At 39.4% G+C, this 18,280-nt stretch overlaps 1 protein-coding gene and 1 non-coding gene across 9 annotated transcripts in view; both read right to left on the reverse strand.

The window, feature by feature from the left end:
• LOC107800555 (26S proteasome regulatory subunit 6A homolog) overlaps positions 1–18,280 on the reverse strand; it is a 40,818-nt gene that overhangs the window by 1,817 nt on the left and 20,721 nt on the right. For 2 of the 8 annotated variants that reach the window (XR_012699259.1, XR_012699255.1), the window contains exons 9-10: positions 6,363–6,580; positions 3,684–4,044 (exon numbers count right to left, since the gene is read on the reverse strand). The exons of 4 other annotated variants lie outside the window; for them this stretch is intronic. Coding sequence is in view for 1 of the 4 variants with exons in the window: in XM_075230821.1 (XP_075086922.1) it covers positions 4,010–4,044 (35 nt within the window). In the remaining 3 variants the exon portion in view is untranslated. Of the gene's footprint in view, positions 1–3,683; positions 4,045–6,362; positions 6,581–18,280 lie in introns of those variants that run through there. 2 more of the 8 variants (XR_001651432.2, XM_075230821.1) reach the window with 1 other exon arrangement.
• On the reverse strand, positions 14,703–14,809 carry LOC142169968 (small nucleolar RNA R71). Its single transcript, XR_012699587.1, has one exon. It is a non-coding gene; the product is annotated as a small nucleolar RNA R71 (small nucleolar RNA).

The following is an 18,280-nucleotide window of genomic DNA, read 5'->3' on the forward strand; positions in this document are numbered from 1 at the left end:
TGTATTTAATCATAAAGGAAGGTAGATTAAGGAGCGTACTCTAATCCAGAACCTCCATGATTGCCAAGTCCAATATGTGGACTTATGGCGCTTCTTAGACCTAGGCAACATGCACTTGTTCACAAACACAAACAAGAGCTATTGAACCATTTTCATTTCACCTTTTACCACCTTCTGTGATTTCTGCTTCTCCTTACCTGAGTATATTTGAGGTCAAATACATATCATTATCTTTTCTCTCAAATCTGGTCATTCACATCGAACATAAGTATCAAATCCATTCACAAGAACCCTCAAGATTTCTCCATAAGCTCAGCATTCAAAGCCAGTGCCCTCCCCTCACCGCATTACTCATTGTGTCATCCTCAAGCAATTTGAAATTTGAGTAAAAATGCAGCATTACTTCACCATACATCACAGGGAGTGGGCATAGGAACAAGTTCATCCACTTATGGTGTTCAAGCTTTTCTAACAGTTGCTTTATCCCAAAATTTCAGAAATTACAGGGTCGATAACTCTACCTTTTAGCATCATCAAGCCACTGAACCGCGGCTACTTTCCTACAACAACAATATTTTTCTAGGTTTTCTTTCGGCATTTGGAACTGGTTCCTTTCACCTCAGAGTTAATTTATTTTCTCTTCCTTGGAGTCCTCTTTTCTTTAGGAGTGAGTGAGGATGACCCAACCTTCTCCTTCCCTTTTCTCAGAAGAGGAATCTTCCTCTTCACTTAGCAAATTAACTTCCTCCACATCATACTCATCCCTCAACCTGAATTCTTGTCTCTGCTTCCTTTTCGTCTACTCTCTTCAACTACTTTTTCAAGAGCAGCCTTACTTCTTATCCTAATGTTTGGACTCCTACCCTTTTTGACTGTCTTCGTTGCTACATGTTTAATCCTCCTTGATGGTTTCCCTCCATCACTCACACCCTTTTGCTTTAAATGAACAATTCTCTCATCCAAGACTACATCATCATTGTCACTACTCTATGTCCGGTTTGCTTTAATCTCTCCCTCCTTCTCCCCTGTGGTTTCCTCCTTAATGTCAATAAATTGTATCCCCAGTGAAGAGGATTATCTTTGTTAGAGTGCAAAGATTCAGGTTCTTGGAACTCTTCAACATATTTCCCAACATCCTCACCTATATTCTCTGCTATATGAACTTCCTTAGTATTCTCTCCTTCAGCCTCTACGCACTCAGCAGAAGAACCTGGTTGTTGACCAGGGGCTTCGGGAGCTTCTACACCGGTACTAGCATTCGCACTTTCTGATTCTTTACTAGGGCCTTTAGAGCTGTAACGACTCGACTGGTCGTTCTATATATTTGAGCTTTATTTCCCTATTTGATGCTTCTTTTATATGTGTTTTGTTTATATTTGACTTGCGGGGATGGTTGGTTTGGTTTCGGGAATGTTTTAGTGTGAATTGGAACACTTAGTTTCATGGTTGGAAGCTTAAGTTATAAGAATTAACCGAGATTTAACTTTTGTATAAATGACCTTGGATTGGTTATTTGATGGTTCCAATAGGTTCGTATGGTGATTTTGGATTTAGGCGTATGTTGGAATTGGATTTGGAGGTTCCTAGGTTGATTTGGTTCTAATTGGCAAAGGTTGGAAATTGGGAAGATTCATAGGTTTGACCGAGAGTTACTTTGAGGCTATTTAGGGTCGGATTGTTATTCCAAAAGTTGGAATTGGTTCATTATATCATTTGGGACTTTTGCGCAAAATTTCGAGTCATTCTGAGTTGGTTAGACATGGTTCGGCATGAGTTTTGAATGTTGGAAGTTGATTAGTTCATTAAGCTTGAATTGAGGTGTGATTTGTAGTTTTGATATTACTATGTGTGATTTGAGACCTCGAGCAGGTCCATGTTATTGTTTGGGAATGGTTGGTGTGTTTTGACGGGGTTCATAGGGGCTCGAGAGTGTTTCAGATGGATTTCAAATCATATGATCTTGGTTGAACTGCTGAAGAACTACTCATTTCTGGTGTGCTTCGCGATCCCAGAGCAGGTCTCGCGATCATGAAGGCTTATTTGGGGTGAAGTGGCAATTTGCTCTTCGCATTCGCGATTGGCGTGTCGCATTCGTGGAGATTTGTAAGCAGTAGCCTTCACGTTTGCAACCATGGCATGGCATTCGCGTAGAAGGAAGGCAGGCTGGGGGTTGGCCAGGCATTTGGTCTTCGTGTTCGCAGGAAGGCGACCGCGTTTGCATAGGCCAGTGGGACCTTGTTCTTCATGTTCGCGGGCTGGGGTCCGCATTCACGAAGTGTTAATTGGTAGAGGGGCTGTTTTGTTTCATGCACGCGAAGCAATGGCCGCATTCACAAAGGGTATCGCTAGGTAGATTTTTTAAAGAGTTGTATTTCGGGATTTAGATCTATTATTTTATATTTTGAGCCCTAGACTTGGAGAGAGGCAATTGCTGAAGGGGATTTTCACACAAGACAAGAGGATACGTGATGTTTACTTGATTTAATATTATATCTTATTTACCCATAGATTACTACATATAGATGATGGGATTTGAAGGAGACAATTGGGGATTTTGACTATGATTTTGGAGAGTGAAAAATGGAGATTTGAATGCCGATTCGAAGTTAAATTTGGATGAAACTTGTATGTTTGGACTCGTATTCGAATAGGTAGTTAGGATTTGTGACTTTTGCCAGGTTTCGAAAAGCGAACTCGGGGTGACTTTTAGCAAATTGATAAAGATTGGAGCTTTATTACTTTGAACCAATTTATTTGGCCTTGTTTGATGTTATTGAGTTGTTTTTGGCTTGATTCGAGACGTTTGGAGGTCGATTCGAGTGGGAAGGGCTTTTTGGAGTATTAATTCATGCACTTTGAGGTAAGTAACATTTCTAAACTTGGTTTGAGGGTAATTTCCTCGTTGGATATGATATTTGAGATATGTTGGGGATGATGCACGTGCTAGGTGACGGGAATATGTACATACACAGAGGTTATTCATGATCCGGGTAGACCTTAGGCTATTATGTGCCTTGTTTTGCTATCATGTCCCGTTATCTCTGTGTTCTCTCTACTTGTACTACTACTTGAGCTTTTATTCATGCTAGAAATCATATCTAGGCTATGTGCTTATCTGTTTGAGACATGATAGGGCTATTCTTGCGATATTGAGTTGTTGCCTTAATTGTAGTCATATTCTCAGTCATAATGCTATATCAGTGCATTATATCACTGTCTTAGTGTATTCTTTATATGTTGTCTCACATTCTGTTGATGACCTTATATGTGTGACATGGTTTGAGATGAGTATTATGAGATTGAATATTTGAAATTTGAGCGGTTGATGATTGAGCTTGGGCCATAGAGCCAATTGACACTGATTTTGAAGTGAAGCGTATGCCAAGCCTCGCATCGGGAGGAGGTATTAGTTTTGAGGCGATGTACACCAGGCCCCATATTGGGCTAAGTGATACTGATTGTTGACTTAGATCAGATTAGTGCTTGGGAAAGGACCCGCCCCTCCAGAGTCAGGTATTAACCGTGGGCGTAGACACATGGTCATATATATGCTTGAGTGAGGGACTTGTGTCACTCCCTGACCTCGGGGAGCGCGACCGGTGTTCAACCGAGATAGCCCGGGCGAGCAAGCCTGTTAGATTTCCTTCTACCCAAACTCATCCATAAATAAAGAGGAGATGTAATCTATTAATCAAACACTGAAAATATTTCATTAACAACTCCCATTTCAATTCCATTAGCAGCTTCATTTATAATTTCCAAATTATTACAAGTTTATAAATATAATTAAAAACATGTTTTCAAAAATACCAACACATCTAGTTCAATTCCCAACATCAAACACCACCCACAACCTGTCTAGAGAGCCTCTAAGCATAATAGAAGAGTAGTATGGAAGTGTCGGCAACAAGGCTCCGGCTATACCTCAAAACACAATGTACAACATCAAATGACATCAAGCCCGGAATAGAGTAGGGCTCACCAAAACCAGCTGAAAAGGGAGTAACTGCTAACGAGGACCAAAGTTGCCCGCTGATGAACCCCCTGCATCCATTGAAGATGCAGCGCCCCCAGCAAAAGGGACGTTAGTATATATGGAATAGTACTAGTATGTAAAGCTAATTGTTCTTTCAAAATAGAATGCCAATATAAGGAAGGGACAACCATGGAAACAACAAGCAACAATCAATGATATCCAAAAGCCAAGTTAAAACATAATAATTTTCAATTATACGAAGGTAATACGGTGAAGATGATAATCAAAATATGAAGATAATATTATTTTCGGTTGGGAGATCTTTAGCACCGATATACCACCGCTCACAATATCACCGTACTTTTAGCACGGAGTCCGATCACGACCCGATCGGCTAGGTCGTCTCATCCGAGACATCCACCACAATCACAATCTCGATCACCATTTCAATTATAATTTCTAGCACAACACCACCATGTGTGTGGCATGGCATCCGATCACGACCCGATCGGCTAGGCTATCTCACCACAATGTTGTGTGGATCGACATCATCCTTTTCTATCAATCATCTCATCCCAATTAAGGGGAAGTATTTTCGTCACATCAATCTCATCCCAAATAAGGAGAATAATCACAATCCACTCCTACACTGGCACGTGTAATTTCGGGGTTAGGTTATTTCAACCTACCCTTCCTCGGTGACTAACGATACTCCCAAAAATATTTTTGATTTGCATACAAAGGAAACAGAAATACAAATGCATTTACCTCATAACATTTCATACCGGATATAGCCTCATTGTCACTTTCAACCACTTACAACATCATTATTTCATTAGCTCTAGTGGCCATACATATGATTCTTCATTCATGGCACAATGGCCGTATTTCATATTCCGCGCTTTCATTTCTTTCCTTTCATGGATCATCATCATAAATATCAACAAATAGAATATTCCGAAAATCACAACTTTAAGTTCATTAGAAATGAAGAATTTAAGCACAATAGATTTCTTTCCAAGAAATGGAGTAAAATTATTGGCAATCGATGTGCAAGTTAAAATCATAAATAAGTAACACACCATTTATTCTTAAAATATTTTCCCCCAAAAAGGGCAATACACAATTTTCACTCACGAATATGTAAGAACGTAAAACACATTGAAAATACTCACAAAGCATAGCATTAGTTAAAACAGCCACATATGGGCATGACTTAAGTACATAAGCTTTTAGGCAATTCTATTTTTGAAATAATTTTGGAACAGTTAAATCAAAGCTCATTTCATAATCTTTCTCACATCATCTTATTTCATTGGCACCACTAGCCACAAGTATAACTTTCATTCTTGGCACGTTGACCACACTTTATATCCCCAATTCACTTATTTCAATTCCAAACATTTTTATAGATTATCAACAGTGAGAGAATTCGAAATCAAGGCTTTAAGTGTGTGTGTATAAGGCCTTAAGTGTATGTATATGAGCAATAAGAGTTTTAGGCGCATTGGGTATCCTTTCCAAGTCAAGCATAATGGACTTTAATTTGATATATGATTTGAAGTTATAACGCTTTAACACATAAACCGTACTTGAACACATTCCCGAAGGATAACATAATATGATAGGAACTTTCGGAATACGTTTTGAATACATAACTCTTGACACTTTGCTTACTCGAAACCATCGAAGTCATTGGGAGTAACTCGGAATATGAGAATAAGGAACTTGAGCCAACCATACTTGAAACTTAATGGGAACATTATAGAATTCGATTCTAAGAGAGAAGTTTAGCCAACATACCTCGCTTTGAGCTTTCCTTAAATTACTACAACGTTCCAAAAATCCTAGAAATCCCAATCTCTTAGATGAAGAACTTGTGAAGTTTCTTGTTGAATTTCAATGCTTGAGCAAGATTTTGATGAACAATTCACTTAGGGATTTCTCCTTTCACTCTAGGGCACTTCCTCTCTCTAAAAATATCAGATATTCCCTTCAAAAATGGTCCCTTATGTCTATTTATCGAGATAGGGTCGGGTTATAAGGATAGAAAAATGGACCCTCCGAAATTCGGACCGGGCTACAGACCAGGCTTTGCGAGCTCTGTAGCACGGACTAGCGCGCTATAGACCTTGCGCCCCGAGCTCTATAGCACGGTCTAGCGCGCTACAGACCTGGCCTCGCGAGCTCTATAGCACGGTCTAGCGCGCTACAGACCTGGCCTCACGAGGTATATAGCACGGTCTAGCGCGTTAAAGACCTGGCTTCGCGAGGTATATAGCACGGTCTAGCGTGCTGCAGACCTGTCGTCGCGAAGTCGAAACGATTCAACTCCCCAACACATTGTTTAACCCAAAAAGTCCGAAAATACAATAAATTAGCCTACCTTGGCACCACGGAACCTTAAATTCCTTAGCGAAATTTTCCAGGGCCTTACATTCTCTCCCGCTTAGGATCATTCGTCCTCGAATGAGGAGTAGAGTCCGTCTCCAAACACTTAACATAACTCGTTTCTTCTTCCAAACATCTTAAGCTCCCAAATTTGACTCTCCCAAATTTTTCAGAAATTTCGGCAAAGTCTCCTCTGCAATTGGGCCTAACAACCTGCCAGAGAATCACCAAAACCACGCTATCAACACATCCACAACTCGACAAAGCATCACAATGTATATCAACAGCACTAATCTCAACATTACATGTATTATATTATCAAGAGTGATATCTGGACATGAGCTACACAAATTTAAATCATAACACATAGAATGTACCTTTCAAATCACAACCCTTTTCTATACAATCAAGCGAAAATATTTTCTTTCCACAAGACTTTCGGCCTTCAAGGTGACCTTCTCGACTCACAGAATTCGCCATTACACATTAATGGAGGCAATCTCAACTCCTGAACTTACCTAACAAGGATAAAAAATAGATACCCCTCATAAGCCGATTATCCATTAACTTCACCTTCTCTAGCTTCCACAGGAACGATAGACAAAGGATTTCCAACTACCTTCTTAGACATAGACACATGAAACACCGGATACATGGAGGACAACGATAGGGAAACATCATACTCATAGTTTGGCCTATTTCCTTCAAAATTTCATAAGGCCTAATGTGACTACACATACTTTACCTTTATTAGCAATTCACATAACATCCTCATGGGGAAAATATTGAGAATAACCCGTTCACTTTCTTCAGCTCTAAATCTCTATGTCGGACACCCAAACTAAACCCTTGGCAACCTTCAACCATTATTCTATGATGTGCTAGAATGAATATTACTATAGAGTTCCTACCCAATATGTTCGATCATGGAATGATGCTTCTTCTTTGACACATATGAACCTACAACTCTCGATAGATTTACCACAAATAGGAACAACGTGGTTCGAGATTGGGCTGAAATTATTTAAGAATCCATCATTGTACTGAGAAGGGCATTTTAAGAGGTTATATTCTAAGAGACATGAAGGTGACCACCAATAGTGTTGCCACGGTTAATCATTGTGACGAAATCATCGATTCAACAAACGAGGCATAGAGTTACTAGTACACATTAATAATGTGGGAACCGTGTACATGATCCTAAGATGTATAACAAGTGAGTCATTTTAGACATGTGATATATGGGAGGCATGATCGGGAGGATAAAGACATTAGCATCAGCTATTCTTGGAAGACTATGAGTTATGAAAAGGACAGTAACAATTGTTTCATTCCCTATGTGCCTTGTTCGGCAATAGTAAGCCTTAAAGAGAAATAGGCAAGTACGTGACACTAATTGCCTTCTTGATTGTAAGGAAAATTGGTTTATCTCAAATTAGAATATTATGGCACCCTGAATCTGATATGGGTTTCAAAATAGATGAAGTTGCATCATGCTCTTAACAGTAACTAGCACAAGGAATCTATGCCGCAAGCCCACGAGGTTGAAAAAGAAGTTGAACACTTACAAGATTATTATCATTCTGATAGCTTAACCCTTCACAATAGTTGATCCTGAGAGGACTAGAGATACGACAAACTTGTCTTTCAAATCAATATGCTCAAAATATGTGCTAGAATCTTAAACATCCACCTGAGGTTGGGATGGAAAGGTCGCGGTAAGGCTACTTAACTTTCAACCGCACACGAGTGAAACCATGTAGCTAGGACATCTTAACATTGGGGTGAAATCATGTATTGGTTAGAGAGTATGAACACTTTGCTATGAGCTAGACACATTCCGCCATAATAACTTTCAAGCTGCGATACTAGGCCACTTCATGGGAAACTACAATACTAGGAACAAAGTGATCTACTTACGGCAGAATGATCTAAGTGGACATGAAAGTCATACTGAGATGGGCAAACAAAAAGATCTTCCTATGACGAATTTGTGAAAATCTCAAATTTCCCAGAAACTTTTATGCGGACAAGTTCAACTGACATGTACACATATGATAGGTGCTGAGATATGCTCTCATGTTACTAGACAGTGAAAAGGATTCATGATAATATTCACAAAGGAGTAAAATAATTTTTCAAACCATAGGAACCACATACACCGGAGAGAAAAAGAGTGGCTCAAGAAGGATCTCAACACTAGGCTGCTATACATTGGATTTGATGCCACATAGGTAAACTTTATGACTGTGCATGTATAATCACAAGTGAGCAGATGTTATCTATTTGAATCAAAAGGTTCTGTAAGAAATTCATCAAGTATAGTCCCTTGTTGAGAATTTAGGAAAGCAAGTGGGAAGTAAATCCTAGAGTTATAACTCAATTCAAGGGCATAATTATAGAACTCAATTCCTCAAGAGGTCGTAAATAAAAGAATTGTGATCATGAAGCTTCACGAATACTGCGTCTCGCTCAAAGAGTAGGTACATGCAATGTTCTGTGATTCAACGTTTTGGTTAAGACCATATTTATGCAGGCTCTCGATATAGATGTAAATATACAACAAGGAAAAGCATGTGGTGTTCAGAATGATATACTAAAGAGTGACTTACTTGGTAACTTTAGATTGACGGGGCAGTGCCTTAACTGATGCCCCTCGACTCCACATCCATAACATACATTGGTACCATAGTGACATACCCCTGAATGACATCTCCTACACTTCACACAACGAGGATGAGGTCCGTTAAACTGACTCGCCCCACCGACCTGATATTTACCCTTTTTGCATACATCGTAAACATTCCCCCTATCCTTCCTCTAGGACCCCGTGACGGGATTAACAAACTCTGCACCAGATCGCTGTATGGGCTTTTGGAATTACCCAAATCTAACACCCATAACACGCTCATGAGCATACTCACAACACGACGCAAAATGTTCCCGCCCGCATATCGGGCAAACCGGGATGGGTGTACCCAACCTAAGGGCATTTGTTCTTCTTGTGCCCCCTCTTTCCACAACCATAACATATTTCAAGAATCATCCAACATAAACCCGAGTGGCACTTCTTTCATATCAAACATTTTGGCTTATTGATGCAAATAATCCTCTTTCATTTCTTAGGTGCCCTCACCACATGATCTGGTGGCGTGGTGACGTTAATAGGAACAAGGACACTTCCCCAAGCAACTGGTTCTTTCACTCCCTCCTCGCTGCCTCGAACTTGTGGGTTACTCATATGGAAAATGAGACATGACAAGGAAATTAGCTTCCTATCATGAGCTCTATCGCACGATCTGGGTAGGTTGAAATAACCTAACCCCGAAACTACACGTGCGGGTGTAGGAGTGGATTGTGCTTATTCCCCTTATTTGGGATGAGATTGATGTGATAAAAATACTTCCCCTTAATTGGGATGAGATAATTGATAGAAAAGGATGATGTCGATCCACACGACATTGTGGTGAGATGGCCTTGTCGATTGGGTCGTGATCGGACGCCATGCCGCACACATGGTGGTGATTGTGCTGGAAATTGTAACGGCCTAGCCGATCGGGTCGTGATCGGACTCCGTGCTAAAAGTACGGTGGTATTGTGAACGGTGGTATATCGGTGCTAAAGATCTCCCAACCGAAAATAATATTATCTTCATATTTTGATTATCATCTTCACCGTATTATCTTCGTATAATTAAAAATCATTATGTTTTAACTTGGCTTTTGGATATCATTGATTGTCGCTTGTTGTTTCCATGGTTGTACCTTCCTTATATTGGCATTCTATTTTGAAAGAGGACAATTAGCTTTACATACTAGTACTATTCCATATGTACTAACGTCCCTTTTGCTGGGGGCGCAGCATCTTCAATGGATGCAGGGGGTTCATCAGCGGGCAACTTTGGTCATCGTTAGCAGTTACTCCTTTTTCAGCAGGTTTTGGTGAGCCCTACTCTATTCCGGGCCTGATGTCATTTGATGTTGTACATTGTGTTTTGAGATATAGCCGGGGCCTTGTTGTCGGCACTTCCATACTACTCTTCTGTTGTACTTAGAGGCTCCGTAGACAGGTTGTGGGTGGTGTTTGATGTTGGTAATTGAACTAGATGTGTTGGCATTTTGGCAAACATGTTTTTAATTATATCTATAAACTTGTAATAATTTGAAAATTATAAATGAAGCTACTAATGGAATTGAAATGGGAGTTGTTAATGAAATATTTTCAATGTTTGATTAATGGAGTACATATCCTCTTTATTCATGGATGAGTTTGGGTAGAAGAAAATCTAACAGGCTTGCTCAGCCGGGTTATCTCGATTGAGCGCGGTAACTAATGATACTCTCAAAAATATTTTTGATTTGCATACAAAGGAAACAGCAATACAAATGCATTTACCTCATAACATTTCATACCGGATATAGCCTCATTGGCACTTTCAATCAATTACAACATCATTATTTCATTAGCTCCCGTGGCCATACATATGATTCTTCATTCATGGCACAATGGCAGTATTTCATATTCCACATTTTCATTTCTTTCCTTTCACGGATCATCATCATAAATATCAACAAATAGAATATTCCGAAAATCACAACTTTAAGTTCATTAGAAATGAAGAATTTAAGCACAATAGATTTCTTTCCAAGAAATGGAGTAAAATTATTGGCAATCGATGCGCAAGTAAAAATCATAAACAAGTAACACACCATTTATTCTTGAAATACTTTTCCCCAAAAAGGGCAATACACAATTTCCACTCATGAATATGTAAGAATGTAAAACACATTAAAAATACTCACAAAGCATAGCATTAGTTAAAACAGCCACATATGGGCATGACTTGAGTACATAAGTTTTTAGGCAATTCTATTTTTGAAATAATTTTGAAAAAATTGAATCAAAGCTCATTTCATAATCTTTCTCACATCATCTTATTCCATTGACACAACTAGCCACAAGTATAACTTTTATTCTTGGCACGTTGGCCACACTCTATATCCCCAATTCACTTATTTCACTTCCAAACATTTTTATAGATTATCAACAGTGAGAGCATTCGAAATCAAGGCTTTAAGTGTGTGTGTGTGTGTGTATATATATATATGAGTTTTAGGCGCATTGGGTATCCTTTCCAAGTCAAGAATAATGGACTTTAATTTGAAATATGATTTGAAGTTATAACGCTTTAACACATAAATCGTACTTGAACACATTCCCGAAGGATAACATAATATGATAGGAACTTTCGGAATACGTTTTGAATACATAACTCTTGACACTTTGCTTACTCGGAACCATCGAAGTCATTGGGAATAACTCGGAATATGGGAACAAGGAACTTGAGTCAACCATACTTGAAACTTATGGGAACATTATGGAATTCGATTCTAAGAGAGAAGTTTAGCCAACATACCTCGCTTTGAACTTTTCTTAAATTACTACAACATTCCGAAAATCCTAGCAATCCCAGTCTCTTATATGAAGAACTTGTGAGGTTTCTTGTTGAATTTCAAGGCTGGAGCAAGATTTTGATGAACAATTCACTTAGGGATTTCTCCTCACTCTAGGGCACTTCCTCTCTCTAAAAATATCATATATTCCATTCAAAAATGGTCCCTTAAGTCTATTTATCGAGATAGGGTCAGGTTATAAGGATAGAAAAATGGACCCTCCGAAATCCGGACCAGGCTACAGACCAGGCTTTGCGAGCTCTGTAGCACGGTCTAGCGTGCTACAGACCTTGCGCCGCGAGCTTTATAGCACGGTCTAGCGCGCTACAGACCTGACCTCGCGAGCTCTATAGCACGGTCTAGCGCGCTACAGACCTGGCCTAGCGAGGTATATAGCACGGTCTAGCATGCTTTAGACCTGGCTTCGCGAGGTATATAGCACGATCTAGCATGCTACAGACCTGGCTTCGCGAGGTCGAAACGATTCAACTCCCCAACACACTGTTCAACCCAAAAATTCCGGAAATACAATAAATTAGCCTACCTTGACACCACGGAACCTTAAATTCCTTAGCGAAATTTTCCAGGGCCTTACAACTTGTGTGAGGCACACGTACACTACTAAGTGTTGTTGTTTGTGATGGATTGAGAGGGCTAATGGTAGGCAATAATCTTGTGTTTTAGTAGCTTATTGTACTCTAATTCACTGCACTTTACTTGTGTTGAGCTTTAATTAGTAGTGTTTTGCACTTATTGTGTGTTTATGCCTTGTATGAGTGATTCCGAGCTATGTAGATGTTGTGGAGCTAATTTGAGCTATTTGGAGCTTTGAAGTCAGAGTAAAAGCCCAAGGGATTAAGTCGGGATCGTGTTTGGGGATCGAGGACCAAGTTTGGATGTTAAAAGTCAAGTTTGAAGCCGTACTCAGAGAAAAGTACCTTGTCGCGGCGCGTGGGGCGCCGCGGCTGTGCAAAATCCTGCTGCCTGCAAATTGTTAGCTCTCTGGATTTTCCCACTAATGCCCTGCATGGCGCGTCGCCCCATGCGGTGCGCCTGTGCATGTTTTACATAGTGAAAGTCCTATTTTGGCTAGGAAAGAGTGGTTTCGTCTGGGCCCGACCCTACTTGGTATAAATACATGGAAAATGTTATTTTCTGGACTTTTGACATACTTTGGACCTAAGGAGGCTAAGGAGGAGTTGGAAGAACACAAGCACAAGGATTTCATCATTCCTTCCTCACTCAAGACCCGAGTTTGGATTGAATTTATATTTTTCTATACTTTAATTTTATTTGTGATGAATTTCTCCATATATATGGAGTAGTTCCATTTAGGGTTTGATGGATTTGGTGTATTGATGAGTGTTTGTGGATTATAACTCTAGTTTTATGTATTGAGCGTTTTTTTTTTTGGATGATTTAATTGTTGCATCTTTATTCACTAGTTCATGTAATCGAGAGAGGCATAACTTGTCATATCTTTGCATTATATTATTGGTTGAGTTCATAGATTCTTCTAAGTAATCGAAAGAGGCTAGTTGAATCATTGATTAAACCTAGTTAGGAAAATAATCGAAAGAGGTTTTCCTAAAGACCAATCCACACGTATTCTTGCATGTCTTCACGTTCTTAAATTGGTTCATCTTGTGAGGTTAAAACTTAATCGAGAGAGGAGTTTTTGCTGAACGTTTGGACTAATAATTGAGTGAATTCGAGAGACTCACTTGAACATTAGAAGTGAATTATCTAGAGTTAGATCCCGAATAATTATCTTGCACCTATCCTATCGAAACCCTATATTCTCCCATTGGTAACCTTCTTTTCTTATTCCTTGTTTCGATAGTCATTAGTCAATAGCTTTAGATTCTTAGTTAATTTTAGTTAGACATCTTATAAATCTCAACTGTTGATCATCTTGGATAGCAACCAAACTAGAAACTATGAGAATACTATTTAAATTTAATCCTTGTGAATACGATATTATACTATACTATATTTGATTAGCGAGCAGAATTTAAGTGTGTGTTTTGTGCTCGTCAAATTTTGGTATCATTGTCGGGGATTGGCAATCAATAGTGTTTGAAATATTTTTTTTTTCAGGAATTGTTTTTTCTTTTTATTTCTATTTTCTCTTTTTACGTTTGGTATTCGTTGACTGTGCGCAGGTTACAGGTTTAGATTGGTGCATGACTCGAGCTTCTGCGAAAGAAGTGCTACCATATGAGCCCGAGATAGAAAAACAATTGCGACGGCTAAGAAAAGAAAGAGATCTCACCGAGACATTAGAAAAGGTTGGGCAATCCTCAACCATAGAACTTATGGCTGGAAACGGTGATGATAATGTAGATTTGGCTGCAAAGGAGGCAGCCCAACAATGATAAAAAGTTGCACGGGATGCTGAGAAAGCAGCTATCAGAGATGCACAGATTATCTATGAAGAAGAGAGGGGTCAGAGAATTGCTCAAAATCAACCCTTGGCTGCAGACCTGTTCGGAAATATAGCTCACATGCCTCGGAGATCACTGGGCGATTATGCTAGACCTCTCTATAATCAAGGCTTATCAAGTGTTAGACCACCTCCAATTGCAGCTAACAATTTCGAGTTTAAGCAAGGGTTGCTTCAAACCATTCAGAATTGTTGTGTTTTTAGAGGAAATATGAACGAAGATCATAACACACATCTAATGGACTTCGAGGAGATTATGAACATCTTTCAATACAATGGGGTGTCACAAGATGCAGTGTACTTAAGGGCATTTCCCTTTTCACTTAAAGATGATGCAAAGCAGTGGCTTCGAAGCTTGCCCACGGGATCGATTAGAACATGAGAGGAGATGACCAGAAAATTCCTTGATAAATATTTCTCCTCAGCTAAGACGGGCAAGTTTAGAAGAGAAATCCATAACTTCTGCCAGAAAGAGACTGAAACTGTTTTTGAAGCATGGGAGAGGTTTAAGGAGATAGTTCGAAATTGTCAACATAGTGGAATTGAACTCTGGATGCAACTCCAGGACTTTTGGGACGAATTGACACCGACTTCGCGTAGAACATTGAGCAATGCAGTTGGAGGCCCTTTGATGAAGAAGACTCCAGAGGAGATAGTTACAATTCTTGATGCGTTATCTGAAGATGCCAATCAGTGGCCCTCTGAGAGTACTGAAAGAAGAAGATCAACTGGTGTACACTAAGTGGATGCTAATACATTTGTGCAGGCACAGCTTGATGCTATGGCTAAAGAAATACGGAAGTTGACCTTAGCCATGATACAAAGTGAGCATCAAGCTACTTGTGATATATATGGAAGAGGACACCCTACTCATGAGTGTCAAGCCTCAACTGAGGAAGTGAATGTTGTTGGAAATTATAATTTTAATGCAATGGGTTAGAAACACCCCTGATTTTCATGGAGTTCACCTCTGGGGGGTACCGCTAATGCATGGCAACAAAACAACCCCAGATTTCAGGGACAAGGAGCTCCTGGTTTTATGAATCAGCCGAGGCAGCAGTTTCAGCCCCAACAGCCCAATCAACCTGGTCTGGAAGATCTCATGAAGGCCTTCATTATGAAAACTGATGAAAGATTTGAAGTACAAGGGGCAGCAATTCGAAATTTAGAGAAGCAAGTGGGACAGATTGCAACAATATTATCTGAGAGGGTTCCATGCACTCTCCTTGCTGATACTGAAAGAAATCCCAAAGAAACAATGAATGTTATAACCTTGAGAAGTGGGCAAGTGTTGAAAGACCCCACCCCGATCCAAAAAGATGTGATACTTGAAAAAGAGAGCAGGGAACAGCTGAAAAGTGAGGATGACAAGAAGAAGAAAGGCCCAATGAAAGCTGAGAAAAAGAAGAAGGAAGAAAAATCGAGAAGGGAGGAACATGAGGAGAGCAAGCATATGCCTGCGCTACCTTTCCCTCAAAAGCTATGTAGAGAAAAGCTGGACAAGCAATTTGAGAGATTTCTGGATGTGCTGGAACAGGTTCATGTAAACTTACCATTCACAGAAGTGCTCTCACAAATGCCTTCTTATGCTAAATTCTTGAAAGAGACCCTTACGAAGAAGAGGAAAGTAGAGGAGACCTCAGTGGTCAAACTCACAGAGCATTGCAGTGCGATATTACAAAATAAACTCTCACAAAAGTGTGGAGATCGAGGGAGTTTTACTATACCTTGCTCTTTAGGAACTATTAATTTTGATAAGTCTTTATGTGATTCTGGTGCCTCGATTAATTTAATGCCTCTATCTATTTACAGAAAACTTGAGAAGGAGATTGGAGAGAATATCGTTGCAGCTGGCAGACCAAATGACTTTAATACCCGAGGAGATAGTGGAAGATGTGTTAGTTCGGGTGGATAATTTCGTATTTTCTTTGGATTTTATAGTGGTGAATATGGAGGAAAACAAGGAGGTCCCCCTCATCCTAGGAAGACCATTCTTAGCGACGGACAAAGCGATATTAGATATACATGAGAGAAAACTTATGCTTAGAGTGGGTGAGGAGACTGTGACTTTCAAGATGGATGTAGAAAAGGGGGTGGAAAAAGAAAAACCAGCTACAAGTGTTGAGTGGAAAGTGAAGGGCTCGAAAGAGAAGGCTGTAGTGAGCGAGAAAGATAAATGTGGGGTGTACCCCAAAAAGGCTGAGAAGAAGTTGTCTGCATGGATGTGTGCATTAGTTCGGGCGCGAGGAATGGAGCCTGACTTCGACTCAGACCCCGACTAGATATTCAGGGAAGTTTCCTTTACCTTATGCTTTTTAATTGTGTGTCACAAGGACATACCACAACTTAAAGTGTGGGGTGGGGATATTTGTATCTATGTATATTAGTTTTGAAAAAAAACGAGAAAAAAATTAAAATTTTTGACTTTTTCCCGACGATGGATATCATCGACAGGTTTCTGAGGGATTAAAGTCGAAAGAAAAAAGATAAAAAGATTTTCTTTTGTTAGGTAGTGTAATAATTCCCCCTTGGTTTTTCTTTGTGCCGCGGTTCTTTTCCAAGGGTTTTGTTTGAACCGGGTGTAGTTAGTAGTTGTTGTTTTTTAGCAGTAGGAAACCTTGTACTGTGATTTGAATTGAAGGCAATATCCCATAACTTTATTATGCCTTGAGAATAGTAAGTGCTTTAGTTGTGATGCTTAGGCTCAGATTTTGACTCTTGTATAAGTACCTTAATTTGTATGATCTTCGCTTTGCTTAGCTGCTTTGACTAGAGTGTCTTGATAGTCCAATCCTGAGTGAGTTATATGCCATGTGTGTGAGAGGTTTTGTGTATTTTGTGCATTGCATTTGATGTCTAGAACTTGCCCCGTGTATTTGCAAAACGAAATAGTAGTTTTATTCAGTCTTGGAAGTGATATAGGCATTTCTTTGTTGAGCCAGATATGTGCTACTACCCTCCTAATTGTTATGTATCTTAGTTAACCCCTTTGAGCATGTAATCCTGTTTCTTTGGCAACCACATTATAAGTCTTACTCATTTGTTTGAATTGACCGTCTATTTGAACCTTGTACCTCTAGTGAGCACTTGAATTTGTTATGAACTTTGTAAAAGTTGAAGTGTGGGGTGGGTGGTTTGGCTTTTGAGTGGAACTATTGAACTAAGGAGAAAAGTGCACTATTTTGAAAAAGCAAGAGCCACTTAAATTGGAAAAGAAAGGAAAAAATATAAGTATATGATTGTGAAATATATTCTTTGATAGTGGTAACTTGATGTAATTGTGCTTAAAGAAGTAGGGAGTTAAAGTATATTGATGTGAAGGTGGAATTATGGTTTTACATAAGTGTGGGGTTTTGAACGTTTAATTGTATGTATTAAAGTGCTTAGGGAGGTGTAGTCACTTTTATATCTAAATGTATCATACCCATCCCGCAGCCTACATTACAACCAATTAAAGTCCTATTTGATCCTTGACTGAATGAGCTCAATTAGTAGAGTAGTACACTAAGGGCAAGCCTATGTTACGTCTTTTGTGGCATATGAATGTTGTTTCTGAGAGTGAGCGAATTCTTTCTATTTTGAGTTCCTAATTGTTCTTAAATTTCATTGTGTGTGAAAATACTCTCTATTGTTGTGTGAGGGCACTTGATTCACGAAGGAAAGGTAATGTCGTTGACCTCTGTGTTAGAGTAAGTGAGCGAGTTGTGAAAAATACGTGGTGCTTTTGAGTCAAATCTTGAGGCGAGGATGTTACGGTATTGTGCTTAATATGTTTTAAATAGTCTTGGTGTGATGAGTTATGAGAGTTGTTGAAACAGGTCATGTCCATATGAATTGTAGTTTGATTGTTCGAGGACGAGCAATGGTTTAAGTGTGGGGTGTTGATGGTAGGCTATAATCTCATGTTTTAGTCGCTTATTGCACTCTAATTCACTGCACTTTACTTGTGTTGAGCTTTAATTGGTAGTGTTTTGCACTTATTGTGTGTTTTATGCCTTGTAGGAGTTATTCCGA

The sequence above is a fragment of the Nicotiana tabacum genome, chromosome 15 (genome assembly GCF_000715075.1).
Source record: "Nicotiana tabacum cultivar K326 chromosome 15, ASM71507v2, whole genome shotgun sequence".
NCBI lineage: Eukaryota > Viridiplantae > Streptophyta > Magnoliopsida > Solanales > Solanaceae > Nicotiana > Nicotiana tabacum.